At 44.9% G+C, this 17,667-nt stretch overlaps 1 protein-coding gene across 3 annotated transcripts in view; it reads left to right on the top strand.

The window, feature by feature from the left end:
- Window positions 1-2,269, top strand: part of grid1a (glutamate receptor, ionotropic, delta 1a) — a 234,785-nt gene extending 232,516 nt beyond the window's left edge. For 2 of the 3 annotated variants that reach the window (XM_019860267.1, XM_019860265.1), the window contains exon 16: window positions 1,380-2,269. In XM_019860267.1, the coding sequence (XP_019715826.1) occupies window positions 1,380-1,823 (444 nt within the window). In that variant the 3' untranslated portion in view covers window positions 1,824-2,269. The remainder of the gene's footprint in view (window positions 1-1,379) is intronic. The other variant, XM_019860266.1, reaches the window with a different exon arrangement.
- Window positions 2,270-17,667: the final 15,398 nt, after the last annotated feature.

The raw sequence follows: 17,667 nt of genomic DNA, 5'->3' as shown, positions 1-17,667 counted from the left end.
CACAAAGTCGGAACACAACCGTGAGGTCATCAATGCCATTGACCTGAAGTACAAATTCCAAATGATCCTCATAACAAAACGTTGGAATGTCAACCTCCAAACTAAAGTGGTCCAAGTCGGATTTACTATCAAAGTATAAAGATGTCATTAGTTCAAGATCACATCATCATATTAGAATATTAGTGTCCAACTTTCACAAGGTGAACCAACCGTATAACAAGTGAATTTTAAAAATGCAACACCTTTTGTCTCTCAAAAATTAGGACGATATCCTTGGAAAAAGATGGCTTTACTTTTCCAGCTAAGTAATACACCGCTTACTCTTAAAAAAAGGGTGGGTGGTGGTGGGTGGTGGGGTGGGAGACTATTTCTGCAATGATGTCATATTTTTGAATAATGATGTTATGGCCGACCTGTAAGCGATGCAACAATTGGCTGCAATTGGTTTTGCGGACCCCCAAGCTACCACTCGCCGGCCTCCGGGGGTCCCCGACCCCCAGTTTAAGAACCGCTGTCATAACAAGTGCATGTTGGAGGCCGTCTTGTCAGCCGGCGCTCCTTGCGTGCAAGTTCTTCTGTGTCTGTGAAATTTGAAGTCGGCTCAGGTGTGTTCCGACATCACACGCTCGTACCAGACTCTCTCTTTCTCTCAGGCTGGATTTACACCTCGGCTCAAATTGGCCGATTCGGACTTAGCTCCTATTTTGCAATTTAGTCCACCAAGAAGCAACAAAACAGATCTCGGACAAGAAGAAAAGAACGAATCCCAAAGGGAACCTCGGCATGACTTCACCGGCTGCCGAGCGACTCGTTTTCACGTGTGGTCGCCGGTTTCAAAATTCCATCGACTAGTTGTGACAACCCGTTTCTTCCTTGACAACCGCCCCATGTTTTTGCGGTTCAATCAAATCGATGCGGTAAAATATCCGGTACGTGGAGCCAGTTTCCCATTGAAATGAGATTGGTTCAAGTGTTTCGCGGCTAATTTGGTTTTGGTTGGACGGGCCAGCACGACAGATTTGAAGGACATTAAGCGGCAGCAATCTGCCATCCACATTTCCGTACTGGAAGCAGTGTAGCCAAAGGGAAACGCGAACAAACCAAAGTCTTTTGGAAGAAATGAATCCCAAATATTGGAACATGGGTTGTGTTGGATGTTTCGTCCAGGACCTTGCTTGCATCATGTAAATCCAGCCTCAGTGAGTAGACGACATTGCATTCCCGTTGATGTTGGAGGACAGAGCAACCTGTGTGACTATTTTTTGTTGTGTTTTTTTTCCCCTCTCTCTCTACTTTTTATTTTTCCTCACCTTTTTTTTTTGGACGCCCCCCCCCCCCCCCCCCCCCACTCGCACACACGGACGGACGGGTACCCGTAGGACAAAGAGGTGAACCTGGAGCAGGTCCACCAGCGTTTAAACAGCCTCCTGGACGAAGACCTGGCCCACAAGCAGCTGCCGGGCCAGTCCATCGAGATCTCCGCCTTAGACATCGGCAGCATGCAGCCCAGCCAGTCCCTGGAGGTCCTGTCGGCCAGGGAGTACCCCGCCCACCGGGGACCGCCGCCGCCGCTCTCGGTCAGCACCTTCCTCCGCGAGGGGCACGGGGCGGGCCGGACGCTGGGCGCGGTGGGCGGCCGGACCCTGCCACTGCCCCTGCCCCTCAGCAGCGCCACCATGCCGTCCATCCGCTGCAAACACCGAGCGCCCAACGGCGGGCTCTTCCGCCAGAGCCCCGTCAAGACGCCCATGCCCATGTCCTACCAGCCCGTGCCGGGGGGGGCCATCCCGGAGGGGGAGGCCAGCCACGGGACCTCCATCTGAGCGCTCGAGGTCACGGGCATGAACATTGCCAACGTCTCGGAGGGAGATATAAATAGAACCTGGAAAAAAAAAAAAAAAAAAAACGTTTTTATGACCAGTGGGGAGGCGGAGTGACAAAAAGACAGAAGAGACTCTAATGTACATATTTGTAACTATAGAGAGAGCAGAGCGACATTACAAAGTGTATTTTGAATATTCCCCAGAGTTGAGTTTAAAAAATAAAATTAAAATAAAACGCAAACAAAAAAAAAAAAAACAAACAAACGGAAAAGTATTTGGAAACCAGGACTGTTTGAATGGCTTTGTAAATTTTTGTTCTCAACAAATAAAGGTGACAATTCTTTGTGGTTGTTTTCTAAGTGCCAAGTTCCATTTCTGTTTTCTTTTCAGATAACTTGAATGTACTGTGAGAAATCATGATCAACAAAGACATTTCACACTGGGAAAAAAAGAAAGACATTTCAATGACTGATTTGTTTTTACTATGAAAAGAATAAAATGGTATCTACAAAAAAACAAACAAAAAAAGATTTGTGAAACTTTCCGACCTGTCTCTGTATTGTTACTGTGTCGTCGGAGACGCTGCTCACTGGCGGCGAGACTTTTGGGAGTTTAACACTCGCGGCTATGTCAGAGAAGTTCCAGGACTATTGTGCCAAAAGCTATTTTGGAAGTTGGAAGTAAGCGCCCCTGGAGCCCAGCGGGCCTTGCCCGCCTCCTTGGCCACGCCGTCACACACTCCTGGAAGAATTCTGGCGGAATCCTTCATCACGGCCAACTCGATGCCTTCAAAATGGGTCCTCCTCTTCATCATCTCCTCGAGCTAAAAAATCAGGTTGGATGAAGAGGGACAGTGATGCCAGGATGTGTCAGATGCTCAGGGCATTGTGAGGAAAAGATGAACCATTTCATGATGGAACGTTTTGGTTTTGAACACCGACCCCCCCCCCCCGAAAGAATCTTAAAAATCTTAAACTAGGGTTAGTATTTAAACTCCAGTTAGGGTTTCACATTAGGATTTCACTCTTTCGCTAGGGTTTAAAACTCGGGGTAGGGTTTCGAAGTAGGGCTTTAAATTAGTGTTAGGGTTTCAAGGTAGGGTTTTAAATTTGGGTTAAGGTTTCAGTTTTGTGGTTTAAAATTGGGTTAGTGTTTCAAAGTAGCCTCTAAAATTAGGTTTAGGGTTTCAAATGAGGGTTCAGCTCCGGTTAGGGTTTCACATTAACATTTCAAACAATTGGTAGGGTTTCAAAAGAAGGCTTTAAATTAGTGTTAGAGTATTAGGATAAGGGTTTCAAAGGTACGGTATTAAAGAAGGGTTTTAAACTAGGGTTAGGGTTTCAAATTAGGGTTGGGGTTTTAAAATTGGTTTTTAGACTAGAGTTAGGGTTTCAAAATAATGTTTCAAATTCGGGTTAGGGTTTTAAATGAGGGAATAGGTCTCAAAGTAGGGTTCAGGTTTTAAAATTGGCTTTTTAACTAGGGTCATGGTTTCGGATTTGTATTTTAAAATTGGGTTTGGAATTAGGGTTTTCAACTAGGGTTCGGGTTTCCGAGTAGGGTTTGAAATTGCCTGAAAAACAAACGAAACGGGAATAAATTTAAGAAGAAAAGGGGCGGAACTAACGAGCACGCATTTTGGCCAGTACATTCCACTACGGCGAAAGCTTCACATCCAGCTCGCTGGTGAAACCCCAAGTCTCCATGCTCATTGTGTTGTTTTGGGGGGGCCGGGGGGTTCCCCCGCCTATCTCATCAGCCCTGGCGCACGGACGCCGTAATGAGGTTATCCCGCCATACATGACTCGCATGAACAGGCCGTATAATTGGCTCGTGTGGCCAATCTGCTGTTAAATAACTTCGATTCTGCCCGCAGGGATGAAGCTGACCGGCTGGGCCAGACGGGCGCGCCGTCGTTATGATCATCCAATTTCTGGTTCGCCGCACCTCCGTTTTCCGTCTCTCTGTCACAGTAAATAAAATCCTTGCAGTTATTTTACGGCGATGCGAGCGCTGCGTGATTGCAGAGTCCTAAATCGCCTATTCGCCATTTTGAAAAACTGTCCGCTTTGATGCCGAGGAAACAATGTGGGTTGAGAAGCGTCATTCAGACCAAAGTAGTCCTTGGCCGCTATGTTGTGGCATTTATAGGCGGTCACAGACCCTTTAGGAGGGGGTGTCAATCACTTTTTTTGACTTTTGATTTTCATGACAGGCTTCGGTCCCTATCTGCCGTGAACAGCAGCTCGGCATTGTGAAGATCCAGAGCCACTTTCAAGCGACAGCTCGAATCCAGCCGGTGGACGAGGTTGTCTGAAGCATCGCGCGGAAACACCCACGCCCCCCATGCGTATGACGCTCCTCCTTGTCACCTCAAAGGCAAAAGGTAAGCGAAGCCGCACCGCGTTTTGTCGGATGCGCAGATGTTTTTTGACGTCGCTCGTCAAAACACAAACATGTTTACAAGGCCTCACCAACTTGGCTGTGATGTATATCTTTCCTGAGCGCTTCCAAAAGCAACGGCGACCTAACAAATACAAAGCTAGCCTTTTCCGTGCTGTGCTGACACAGCAAAAAAAGAAATAAATAAAATATTTGGAGGTGGAACAAAAGCCAGCGCGCACCTCTGGGACTCAAAAGACTCAGTGGGAAGGAAACTGCAGAGCGACTTGAAGGGAGGATGAATTTTTCATGAGGCCAGGGGGGCTTCTGCTGCCAGAATCCAGGTTGCTATAACACACTGTTATTTAAGTTAAGATGAAGAAGTGACTGGCTCATAAATTATGCATTGATTTAACCTTATTGCCTCAAACGAGGAAATAATGTTCCCGTTCCCTCTCGAGTGGCCGCCTACCATGCTCCGCTCTGTTTCCTAGAGAGAGACTTTTATCGGCAAGATCATGGAGCTCAAATCAACTTTGAAATCAATGATGTATCACTGAGGGGCAGCGCCGAGGGTGTGTTTGGAATGATGTCTGGTGTGCCACTCTGGGCTTCGCTCTTTGTTTGAGTTGAGCGCATCTTCAGTCAATCTCGTCACACAAAGTCGGGAACTCTTTGGATCTCGGAGCGCACGCTCGAGGAGTGAGGCTTTATAAACGTACTTTGGCACTCTAGGTACTCAAAAAATAGTTGGGTCATCCATGCATTTTCTAATCCGTTTATCCTCGCGATGGTCGCGGGCGTGCTGGAGCCCAACCCAGCTGACTTCAGACAGTAGACGGGGGACACCCTGAACCAGTTGCCCGCCAATCACAGGCCACACAGAGACGAACGACCATCCGCTCTCACAATCACACCTACAAGCATTTTAAAGTGTTCCATTAACCTGCCATGCATGTTTTTGGAATGCGGGAGGAAACCGGAGTACCCAGAGAAAACCCACGCAGACCCAGGGAGAACATGCAAACTCCACACAGGAAGACCGCAGCCAGAATCGAACCCTGCACTGTGAGTCCGACGTGCTAACCGGTTGACCACCGTGCCGGCTACAATTGGGTAAAAAAATAAAAATAAAAAATAAATTCTTGGGTTAGTTTGCCCCAAGAATAAAACAACACATTTGGGTCATTCAGTACAAAACAAGCATGCATTCGTGACACCCGCGCGCTACAAAAACTGTTTTCTGAACTCACAAGTGACCGTTGGGGCAGTGACTCTTTTAGCACATCACGCATTAGCGTGACAGCTGCAAATTTTGACGGGTCTGGTGCGTGTCAGAGCGTTCCCTCACGTTGGTCAGATGTCAGAGGTCGCAACGCGTCACCTCGCACAAAATGGAGCAACGCCACATAGGATGGGGGCCCTGCGCACATGCGTAGGGCAGGGGCAGAACTGGCAACCCAGCTCACACGATACAACCACACGTTAAAATATTTTGGACCGTCGCACCATCTTGTGAAAGCACAGCACCAAAATACGCTCCTTGCGTCTCCAAAAGACCCCCACCTTTCAATTCTCATCTCTACCTTTGCCGCAGAGTCACCTGCAGCCCACTCGCCAGCCTGAGGACAAACCCCATCGAAAAGGAACGGACGGACAGACGGACGTTTCAAGCGAGCCCGTCGACTCATCAGGATTCCGTCGGCAAATGCCCGCAGGCTGCCCTGCGCTGGAGAGAGCCGGGAGGACACCCCCCCCCCCCCCCCCCCCCCCCTGCCGTTGCTGACCCCATCTTGGCTCGGAACAGGGATTCATTAGGATGAGTTAATGACTTTGTTGTGACTTGACAACAGTGTCCTCGGTTGACAGTGACCTCCCATTCTAATGGCCGCCATTATTGGCACCCTTCGCGTTTTTGTGACATGGACAGAAACAGTTCCCAGGTGTCTGCAGAAAACTTGAGTGGCGCGTTTCAACCAGCACCTCCCATCCTATCAACCCCGCCCCCCCGCCGCCCCTGCTCCCCCTTTACCGCAGCTTGTGCCAACACGGTGTACGGCCTTTGTGTTAGAGAAACGACCAAGGTTGGAACTGGTGGCTTGCCGATCGCAATTCCAAAGCTCAACGTTGAAGAATGAAAGCAACAGAAAAACCTTGATTGTGCTTTTCACTCTTGGAGGCACCAAGCTGTCGAATTCCGCCTGCCCGTTAGGCCTGCGACAAATCCTAACAAGTTTTATCTGTGACGGAGCACGCACAAAGATCAGAGATCAGACAGTCAGGCATGTATTTGTATGTTTTGTTTGGATCGTCTTTGATCATCTTACCGCAGAGTGCCAGACAAACACGTTATGGTCTTGCCCCGCCATCGATCCTAAAACGAAGGCCTCCCAGGCGGAACCCTCACGTGCTCCCTCCAAAACTAAGAGGAATCGGAACTTACAGATAGACGCCGATGTTTCGCAGGTGTTGAAAAATGGCAGAGTCATCCTCATTTTTGCCCCCCAAAAAACCCGACAACGGGGAGGGCATACTTTGATTTATTTACAGAGACCATCCGCGCTCACACTCACACCGAGGGACAATTTCGAGTGTTCAATCAGCCTGCCGTGCATGTTTTTGGAATGTGGGAAGAAACCGGAGTACCCGTAGAAAACCCACGCAGACCCGGGGAGAACATGCAAACTCCACACAGGGAGGCCGGAGCTGGAATTGAACCCACGACCTCTGAACTGTGAGTTCGATGGACCACCGGCGGGCCGCCTATGGTAAATATCGAACCCGTTTAATATTTCGGATTGTCAACCCGATTTGGGAAGAAGCTCGTCTTAACGCGCCTCAGGCAGAGAGAAAATCTGATGAGACATTAAGCAACTGATCGGCGTTTGATGTCCTTGGTCGGGCAAGGCGAAATCGTGACGAAAACAAGCCGGCTGTCTGCGCGCACAGCCGACCTTGGTGTACGTTTTACAATCCGCGCGCCGGATGAACGTGGACGGTCGTTATTTTTCTGAGGGGCCCGTGATTTTCCGACCGGGCCGCACAGTTTCGCTCTAAAATCCTTCAGTAAGCTTCTCATTTCACGATCCCTTCATGATTCTTTCGCGTTCAAGGCATCATGGCTCTTCCACCATTCGGAAAAAAATAAAAATCAATCAAGAAAATCCATATTTTCCCCTGATAGACTGGAGGTTTGTCCAGATACTGTTTGGCAGGGATCGCGGATGCCAGTTACAGTGGCCAGCATTGGATGACAGCGGACCCTTCAAAATCCAAGATGGCGGGTGTGCCAATCGCAGTGTTCGGAGCTGCACGTTAACCTTTTCAGTCTTTTGAAAACACGAGGGCTCTTGCTTTTTTGCTCTTTCAGAAGCAGTTTGATGATACTTGCAGGCGGGGGTTGCGAAGACCGACGTGGATCGATATCCTCGTTAAAGCTTAACAGCGTGCACAATTTCATAACAACCTCTCAGTGGCAATAACGCTTTGGTCACTTCTCTTTACTCGTATGCGTCTGATCCTCGGGGTAGCGGCAACATACCTGACCGTTGTGTGTGTGTGTGTGTGTGTGTGTGTGTGTGTGTGTGTGTGTGCGTGTGTGTGATAAACAACTTCACGCTACTTGATAAATAATCCAGCAGAAACACAGCATCCTGACAGAGCTATGAAAGTTTTATGGCCTCTGCTGCGGCGAGCGCCAGACATGAGGCGGGCATTCGGCGAGAATTCTAATACGGCTCCGCTTCTTATCCAGCGGCCGGCTCGCTCATTTTTTTTTCTCTCTCTCTCTCTCTTTATCCTCAATACACAAAAGAGAAGCTTCTGTCTCTCGCCTCTGTGTGTTCTGCTTACAAATTGCTTTTTGCCGAGATGTAAACACGGAAGCAAAGGTAGAAAACTTTTGATACTTGGCGAGCCGGCCCGGGACCGAGGGTGTGAGTTCGCGGATGCGAGCGGAAGATAGCGTCGGCGGTTGTTGCGTTCAAAACGAACTCGCAAGTCGACAGAAACCTTTTAGCTGCCCAATTAAAAAAAAATAAAATAATAATAATAATAATGATCATGAAAATGCAGCCAAACTGATTTGGAGATATTTCGTAATGCAGCAAGACGATGAGCCAAAAAGACACGACTGCCAAAACAACAAAAAGAGACCATCAGGGGGAAAGAAGAGGCTTAGTTTCGATTAGCCATGTCAATCAACAGACTTGAACCCCAAAGAGCGTGCATTTGATTTCCGCTGAGATAGACCGTTGGCTTTGGTCCTTGCATAAATCTTACGTACTGCAGCCATGTCGTCCTTAAGTTGACCAAAAAGGGAAAAAAAAAAAAAACGAGGCAGTTGTGGTGCTGAAAATGAGAGTTTGTCCTATTGTAATGGGAGTTTTTTTTTTCTTTTTTGCTGGACTGAGATGTAAACACTTGACCACTCAGAAAAGGCATTTGCGTTGTGCAAAAAAAAAAAAAATGCGTGCAACTGTTGTTTATTATTTTTTTGCTTGCTTGCAGCGCAAACTTGCTGAAAGGGTGCTGGTGGATGATCACCAGTATGAAGACATCAAAAAGAAGAAAAGTGGAAAGAAGAAGGGCAACGCGGAATGAAGAGAGGCGGGCGGGGCAACATTTTGTGATGATTATTGCAGCAGAGTATGTGGAGGCTCGGCGTATTTTGAAGCCTCCGCAAATATCAAGCAATCATCATCTCCATTTTTGACTGTCAATGAGATTCAAATCAGACATGCGAATCACGAGCCCACATCATCTTTAATAACAAGTCTAGCAACTTTTTTGTGCTGCGAAAGGCTTCGATGAGATTTCTGTCAGACTGCAAACGAATGGCGCTTGCGCGTAGCCACACTGTAATCCAATGCTAATGCCGTGCTAGCAACGTAGCTCCGCTTACGTTCGGCTTTGACGTAGTCATACGCCCGTTTTTGTCTGAATTGACAATGGCAGCTTCTCGGGCAACCCCAAAGTTTGTCAAAGAAGCTAAAGTCGCTCATGCTGTTAGCCAACTTTCATCCCTGATACCACTGCAGCTCTGCTTACCTTTCGGCTTTGAGATAACACTTTTTCCATGCGGTTCAGCGAACGGCCTCTAGAAATTGCTTGAAAAATGGCAAATCGCCGAACCGAGCGGCCAAGCCATGGACGGAGAATCTTGGTGCAGAGAAAACAAAACGCAAGAAAACACAATATATGAAACATATAATCGAGACCAAAAAAACTAAACAAATCGCAACGCTGACGGCTCACTCGCAGGGATTTGTCAAAACTCGGCAGACAACGAAACATTCGGTGAAGCCACTTGTGTCATTTCGGATTTGATTGGTGGACAGGCACTCTCCATAAAACGTCACCTCGAAGGGACATACATGTCGTATTAGCACGAAACATCCTGCAAAAGGAACCTTGTGCTAATCAACCACAATTCGAAACACAAACGCTTCTCGGCGGCGTCCGACACGCTTATCGCGACAGGATACGCTTTGTCGCAGTGTTTCTCGACAAGTGCACCTCGTCAAATTGATGCCGACAGTCCGCGAGCTCTGGCGGCAGCGTCGGGCCTCACGCATCCCCCCCAAAAAAAGAAACGATAAGCATCTTATGTAAGTGCAGGCAGCCGGAGAGAAAAAAAAACGCGTCTCCGTTGCTTCAGAAACGCTTCCGGGGAGGGAGGAGGAGGAGGGGAGGGGGAACGTGAGCCGAGAAACAAACTTGCCGTTTGTTATTATCGGGAGTAGTTGTCGTGCGATTTGCTAATCAGGCTCTCTCTTATTTCACATACAAGCAATTTCCCAGACACAATATTTGTCTTGCGGCGTGTGATGAATCGCGTTGAAGAGGCAGAAGTTCTATAGGAAATGATTGGTCCCGCTCTGTGTCGCGCTGTGAGGCCTTGTAGCTGCGAAGCGGCGCTTCGCAGATGTCGGATGAGTAATGGCGGCGGGGCGGACGGCGGCGGCGCTCCAATATTAATCTCTCTTTAACTCCGTCGGAAAGGACGAAGCGCAAATGCATCAACGTAGCAATGAGGCTGACACACACACACACACACACACACACACACACACACACACACACGCACGCGCACGCACACGCACACACTTCTGCTTCCGCGTGATGTCCTTCGTCCGGACAGTCCTCAGTTGAACATGTCACGCCGTGAGCGATGGGATGAGTCAGCTGGTGAGGACAGAAAAGGGGGCGGGGTCATCTCTTTTGGTACCCCAACAGGGCCGGAAAAATCCCATTTTTTTTAAAAGCTTGTGTAACCTGGTGATTATTTAGGATTTCAGGGGTCCTGAAAAACTTAGTAGGGACCCCTGGAATGCTAGAAAAAAAATTAATAAATGCTAGCCCCCCCACCCCGCCCCCACCCCAACACCAATTTCACCGATTGACACCAAATTTGGTTGACAGGACAAATGAAGAGTAGACCATTTTAAAATTAATTTATTTATTTTGGGGGATCAGTGTATTTAATTTTGGAGGGAGTGGTGGGGGGGGGGAGCTGGGGACCCCATTTTTCGTGGAAAACACTTTTTGGCAATGTATCCCAAAGTGCAACATGAATTCTGTTGCCTACAAAATTGTATTGTTGTCACAACTCCCAAAAATTGCCCATGAGCCTTGCTTGGTGAACATCGGTATCAATGTCCTTTCGGGTGGTGTCGAGGACCCGATGTCACAGACTTGTGGAAGGGGAAAAGGTTGACAGGAAAGTGCCAAAAAGTACATTTTAATTCAAGGTGGTCTGCAAAACCGTCACGTGATCAAAAAAAAAAAATCCGAGGACATGCTTTGGATTCAGGTGTCCTGTCTGGGCAAACGTGATTGGACTCTTTAAAAAAAAAAAGTTTCTGATGGAAGTAAACAGTTTGAGCTCTACGCTGTTTATCCTTGAGCTGGGGAAAATATTTTCCTCTTTTGGTAATACTTCGACAATGTATGAAGTTTTCACGTCTTTTTTTTTTTTTCTTTCAACTTGATGTTAGATCACTGCAACATTTCTGCGCAAAAGCCGATGTCAATGATTGGAGATGTAACCTTTCGCAGTTGACGTGATTCATTAATCATTGGACGTGTAGAAAATTACATCAAGTGTACTTTGCCGCTTTAATTGAAGCGACGTCGGAAGGTGCCATTTTGAACGACGCGTTTCCCCCGTCGTCCCTTTGTGAGGCTCGATAAAGGATTAAATATTCACAAGTAGTGCGTGCAGCACAACGGCAACATCAATAAAAAAAAGTGTACTCTCAATGAAGAGCAACATACATCAATGAAATAGAAACATTTGTAAAGGACTTAAAGTATTATATTTCGGGGTTAAGTCTGATTTTAGTAAGCGGGGAGAGGCAACAAATGCTAATTTTCCAGTGGTCAATGTAGTGTATTACTTTTAAATGTATTCATTATCATTATCACAGTGTCAACACTGGTATCATGATGGGCGGCCGATGAGGACGCCATAATGGCTTGTTTGCAGTGATATATCACAGTATCATCACTGGTATCATGATGGGCGGCCGATGAGGACGCCAAAAAGGCTTGTTTCCAGTGATATATCACAGTATCAACACTGGTATCGTGTTGATACTGTGCACCTTAGTGATATCGCTAATGGAGCCCACTCCCTCTTCTTCCGCCATCTTCACTTGCACTTTCCACTCAACCAGTCAACCGCATTGTGGACATCTGACAGACAGCCTGACTCTTAAAGGACTCGAAAGTTGGCAGCTGACAAGGTTTTGTCAATCCGCTCATGAAGTAATTGCGCAGAGTTTGGTGGGGAAAAAAAAAAAAGAAGCCCGCAGATGTCTGTGGCAACACGCTGCTATTTATAAGCGAACTTTCACGCCGGGATGTCAGGTGAGAGCACGGAGGGTCCTAGTCACCCGTGACGACACCCCGCCCCCCTTTCCTTCTCCTCTTACCAACTGAGCAGCCTGGACGACGTCATACTCGCATAAGTCCAACACGGCCCACGGCGAGCTGCTACGCGTCACTTCACCGGGCGAAAGGCGCAGAGAGGAGACAGCTTAGATCTCATTAGCCAATTACCGAGGCACTTCATCAACATCTACACCGCGCTCGCCGGCCTCGGGTGCTTCCTCCCTCCCACTCGCCGTCGACAGCCGTCATCCTCGCTCTCGTCTCACTGGAAAAAAAAAAAAAAAGGAGGGCCAACAACATCGTACAGGTTGAATTCCCGGCTGCGGCGTTCGTGAGATGAACATCTTGAACATGCGTGGGGACGATTCTCATGAAAGGAGTGAAGAGAACAATTGGGATCGTTCTTGATCTAGTTGATGTATTTTGACAAAAGCGTGCCACAGACGTGATGATAACATTAAAAAAAATGTAATGGTGAAAAATGCAGAATGACTCCTTGACGTGCCTGACTTCTTGAATGTTCACAGTGTAGATGTTTGCTGTGTCTTACTTTTTTGACTGCATGTTAGGAAGACACCATATTGCGTTGACACCCACAGTGTGTGATTAATTCCCATTTTCCATTTCATTTTTTTAATCCAGTAATTACTGTAAAACCAGAACAACATTTAAAAAAAGACATCTGGATAACCGAACACAAATTTAGCTAAACCAAAATGATTTGAAAGCACCGCTAGCTTAATGCTAACATCTCTATAAAAGTAAATGGAATCTGAATGCTCATGGTTGTCTTAACAAATTTATGAATTACTGGAATTTTGTTTTCTTCAAAACATTATGCAAACAAGATTATGACACCGGAACAGAAAAATAAAAAAATAAATAACACTCATAGCTAGGCCAACACTTTCAATAAATATTAGCGTCCTTGCTATCTGTCACGCTCCGACTTCCTGTTATGCGAATAATAATGTCACAGAATTAACATAATTTATCATCAAGCCCCGTGTTAATCTGAGACCACAAAACAGACCTTTACATACCGTCACGGTGAACTTTTGTTGTCTTATGTGTTCCTTTTTCAAGATTTGAATCAAATAATTTCATATTTATTTATTACCATCAGGTACGATTATAATCTATCCTCTTACATTTGTATGACGTCCTCACGTCACTGACTGGCTGGGAGAAGTCACCGGTGCAACTGCCTTTTAGTAACTTGAGTACAAAGAATACATTTACGCATGTAATTACCATCCCTTTTACGAATAGTAAGTGTGAAACAAATCAAGCAAATCACAACTCATGAGCTGCACAAAATTGTTTGGAGTCCATTTCCAGGGGTGATAGTGTCTCTTTGTGTGACAGCTGGACAGATTGCTTATTTAAAGCTGCCGTTAAACGCTCTGGAGATGTTACACACTGACTACCGATAAATGCACTTAAATGAAAGTCAGTGATAGGAAGCTATTTGGCGACACTTTGTGACCCGGCACAACCTGCAGAGAATCAAATACAGATTCCAAAACGCCAGCGTGAGGCTGAAAGAGTGACACGGTCATCTCGCTTCAAGATGTTTATCTTCAGCATCCAATCAAAGGCCAGGATGGCTTCCCTCCGCCTTTCAACGTCGCCGTGGCAGCTCCAATCTGTGCCACCTGCCTTGATAAAAATAAAGAAATCAAACTTGTCTCTTCTGGTCTCAAGTCAAGCAACGTGCCTCACTGGAGATGAAGCGGAATCTCTCGAAGCTTTTAGCGTTGCATCTCCAAGAGGTAAGGTATTGTTTGTGTGTGTGTTTCAGACAATGACAGCTGCAAACAGGCCACTTCATCATATTTGAAAAAACAGATGCCTGGCAACTTTCAGGTGGCAGGAAAACGATTGGCAACTACTGAAAATAGACAAAAACTTCCAAGTCTACTCCAATAGGTCGAGCTTTTTTTTTTCCAATTTTCTGTGGAGGGGAAATCAATTGTGTGGATGTAGTAGCTGCATTTTAAATTAATGCGCAATCATCATCATTTTCTCACAGGGTATCAAAAAATCTTTAGTCGGGTTGTCTTGGAGGAATTCAGCAAGACACAATGGTTAGCCTGCTAGCGAACGTCAACTCGACACCACATTTCACATTTAAAAGCGCACATCCATGCCATCCACCCATTTTTGAATCCGTTTATCTTCACGAGGGTCGCGGGCGTGTTGGAGCCCATCCCAATTGTCTTCGCGTGCAGTAGGCGGAGTACATCCTAAACCGGTCGCCAGCCAATCGCAAGGTACAAAAGAGACGACAACAACCATTCATGCTTACAGTCACACAGGGACAATTTAAAGTGTTCCATTAATCTGCCGTGCATGTTTTTGGAATGTGGGAGGAAACCGGCGTACCTGATCGTTTTTTTCTGTAAAAAATGCCTTGTTCAACATGGTCGTCTCTTTTTAGTTAAAACTGCCTTACTATACATGGTCGTTTTTTTCGGCTAAAAACGCCTTACTATACATGGTCGTTTTTTCGACTAAAAACGCCTTACTATACATGGTCGTTTTTTCGACTAAAAACGCCTTACTATACATGGTCGTTTTTTCGACTAAAAACGCCTTACTATACATGGTCGTTTTTTCGACTAAAAACGCCTTACTATACATGGTCGTTTTTTCGACTAAAAACGCCTTACTATACATGGTCGTTTTTTCGACTAAAAACGCCTTACTATACATGGTCGTTTTTTCGACTAAAAACGCCTTACTATACATGGTCGTTTTTTCGACTAAAAACGCCTTACTATACATGGTCGTTTTTTCGACTAAAAACGCCTTACTATACATGGTCGTTTTTTCGACTAAAAACGCCTTACTATACATGGTCGTTTTTTCGACTAAAAACGCCTTACTATACATGGTCGTTTTTTCGACTAAAAACGCCTTACTATACATGGTCGTTTTTTCGACTAAAAACGCCTTACTATACATGGTCGTTTTTTCGACTAAAAACGCCTTACTATACATGGTCGTTTTTTCGACTAAAAACGCCTTACTATACATGGTCGTTTTTTCGACTAAAAACGCCTTACTATACATGGTCGTTTTTTCGACTAAAAACGCCTTACTATACATGGTCGTTTTTTCGACTAAAAACGCCTTACTATACATGGTCGTTTTTTCGACTAAAAACGCCTTACTATACATGGTCGTTTTTTCGACTAAAAACGCCTTACTATACATGGTCGTTTTTTCGACTAAAAACGCCTTACTATACATGGTCGTTTTTTCGACTAAAAACGCCTTACTATACATGGTCGTTTTTTCGACTAAAAACGCCTTACTATACATGGTCGTTTTTTCGACTAAAAACGCCTTACTATACATGGTCGTTTTTTCGACTAAAAACGCCTTACTATACATGGTCGTTTTTTCGACTAAAAACGCCTTACTATACATGGTCGTTTTTTCGACTAAAAACGCCTTACTATACATGGTCGTTTTTTCGACTAAAAACGCCTTACTATACATGGTCGTTTTTTCGACTAAAAACGCCTTACTATACATGGTCGTTTTTTCGACTAAAAACGCCTTACTATACATGGTCGTTTTTTCGACTAAAAACGCCTTACTATACATGGTCGTTTTTTCGACTAAAAACGCCTTACTATACATGGTCGTTTTTTCGACTAAAAACGCCTTACTATACATGGTCGTTTTTTCGACTAAAAACGCCTTACTATACATGGTCGTTTTTTCGACTAAAAACGCCTTACTATACATGGTCGTTTTTTCGACTAAAAACGCCTTACTATACATGGTCGTTTTTTCGACTAAAAACGCCTTACTATACATGGTCGTTTTTTCGACTAAAAACGCCTTACTATACATGGTCGTTTTTTCGACTAAAAACGCCTTACTATACATGGTCGTTTTTTCGACTAAAAACGCCTTACTATACATGGTCGTTTTTTCGACTAAAAACGCCTTACTATACATGGTCGTTTTTTCGACTAAAAACGCCTTACTATACATGGTCGTTTTTTCGACTAAAAACGCCTTACTATACATGGTCGTTTTTTCGACTAAAAACGCCTTACTATACATGGTCGTTTTTTCGACTAAAAACGCCTTACTATACATGGTCGTTTTTTCGACTAAAAACGCCTTACTATACATGGTCGTTTTTTCGACTAAAAACGCCTTACTATACATGGTCGTTTTTTCGACTAAAAACGCCTTACTATACATGGTCGTTTTTTCGACTAAAAACGCCTTACTATACATGGTCGTTTTTTCGACTAAAAACGCCTTACTATACATGGTCGTTTTTTCGACTAAAAACGCCTTACTATACATGGTCGTTTTTTCGACTAAAAACGCCTTACTATACATGGTCGTTTTTTCGACTAAAAACGCCTTACTATACATGGTCGTTTTTTCGACTAAAAACGCCTTACTATACATGGTCGTTTTTTCGACTAAAAACGCCTTACTATACATGGTCGTTTTTTCGACTAAAAACGCCTTACTATACATGGTCGTTTTTTCGACTAAAAACGCCTTACTATACATGGTCGTTTTTTCGACTAAAAACGCCTTACTATACATGGTCGTTTTTTCGACTAAAAACGCCTTACTATACATGGTCGTTTTTTCGACTAAAAACGCCTTACTATACATGGTCGTTTTTTCGACTAAAAACGCCTTACTATACATGGTCGTTTTTTCGACTAAAAACGCCTTACTATACATGGTCGTTTTTTCGACTAAAAACGCCTTACTATACATGGTCGTTTTTTCGACTAAAAACGCCTTACTATACATGGTCGTTTTTTCGACTAAAAACGCCTTACTATACATGGTCGTTTTTTCGACTAAAAACGCCTTACTATACATGGTCGTTTTTTCGACTAAAAACGCCTTACTATACATGGTCGTTTTTTCGACTAAAAACGCCTTACTATACATGGTCGTTTTTTCGACTAAAAACGCCTTACTATACATGGTCGTTTTTTCGACTAAAAACGCCTTACTATACATGGTCGTTTTTTCGACTAAAAACGCCTTACTATACATGGTCGTTTTTTCGACTAAAAACGCCTTACTATACATGGTCGTTTTTTCGACTAAAAACGCCTTACTATACATGGTCGTTTTTTCGACTAAAAACGCCTTACTATACATGGTCGTTTTTTCGACTAAAAACGCCTTACTATACATGGTCGTTTTTTCGACTAAAAACGCCTTACTATACATGGTCGTTTTTTCGACTAAAAACGCCTTACTATACATGGTCGTTTTTTCGACTAAAAACGCCTTACTATACATGGTCGTTTTTTCGACTAAAAACGCCTTACTATACATGGTCGTTTTTTCGACTAAAAACGCCTTACTATACATGGTCGTTTTTTCGACTAAAAACGCCTTACTATACATGGTCGTTTTTTCGACTAAAAACGCCTTACTATACATGGTCGTTTTTTCGACTAAAAACGCCTTACTATACATGGTCGTTTTTTCGACTAAAAACGCCTTACTATACATGGTCGTTTTTTCGACTAAAAACGCCTTACTATACATGGTC

The sequence above is a fragment of the Hippocampus comes genome, unplaced genomic scaffold, assembly GCF_001891065.2.
Source record: "Hippocampus comes isolate QL1 unplaced genomic scaffold, H_comes_QL1_v1.1 scaffold39, whole genome shotgun sequence".
NCBI classification, from domain to species: Eukaryota; Metazoa; Chordata; class Actinopteri; order Syngnathiformes; family Syngnathidae; genus Hippocampus; species Hippocampus comes.
This window is presented reverse-complemented; position numbering and strand designations above follow the sequence as displayed.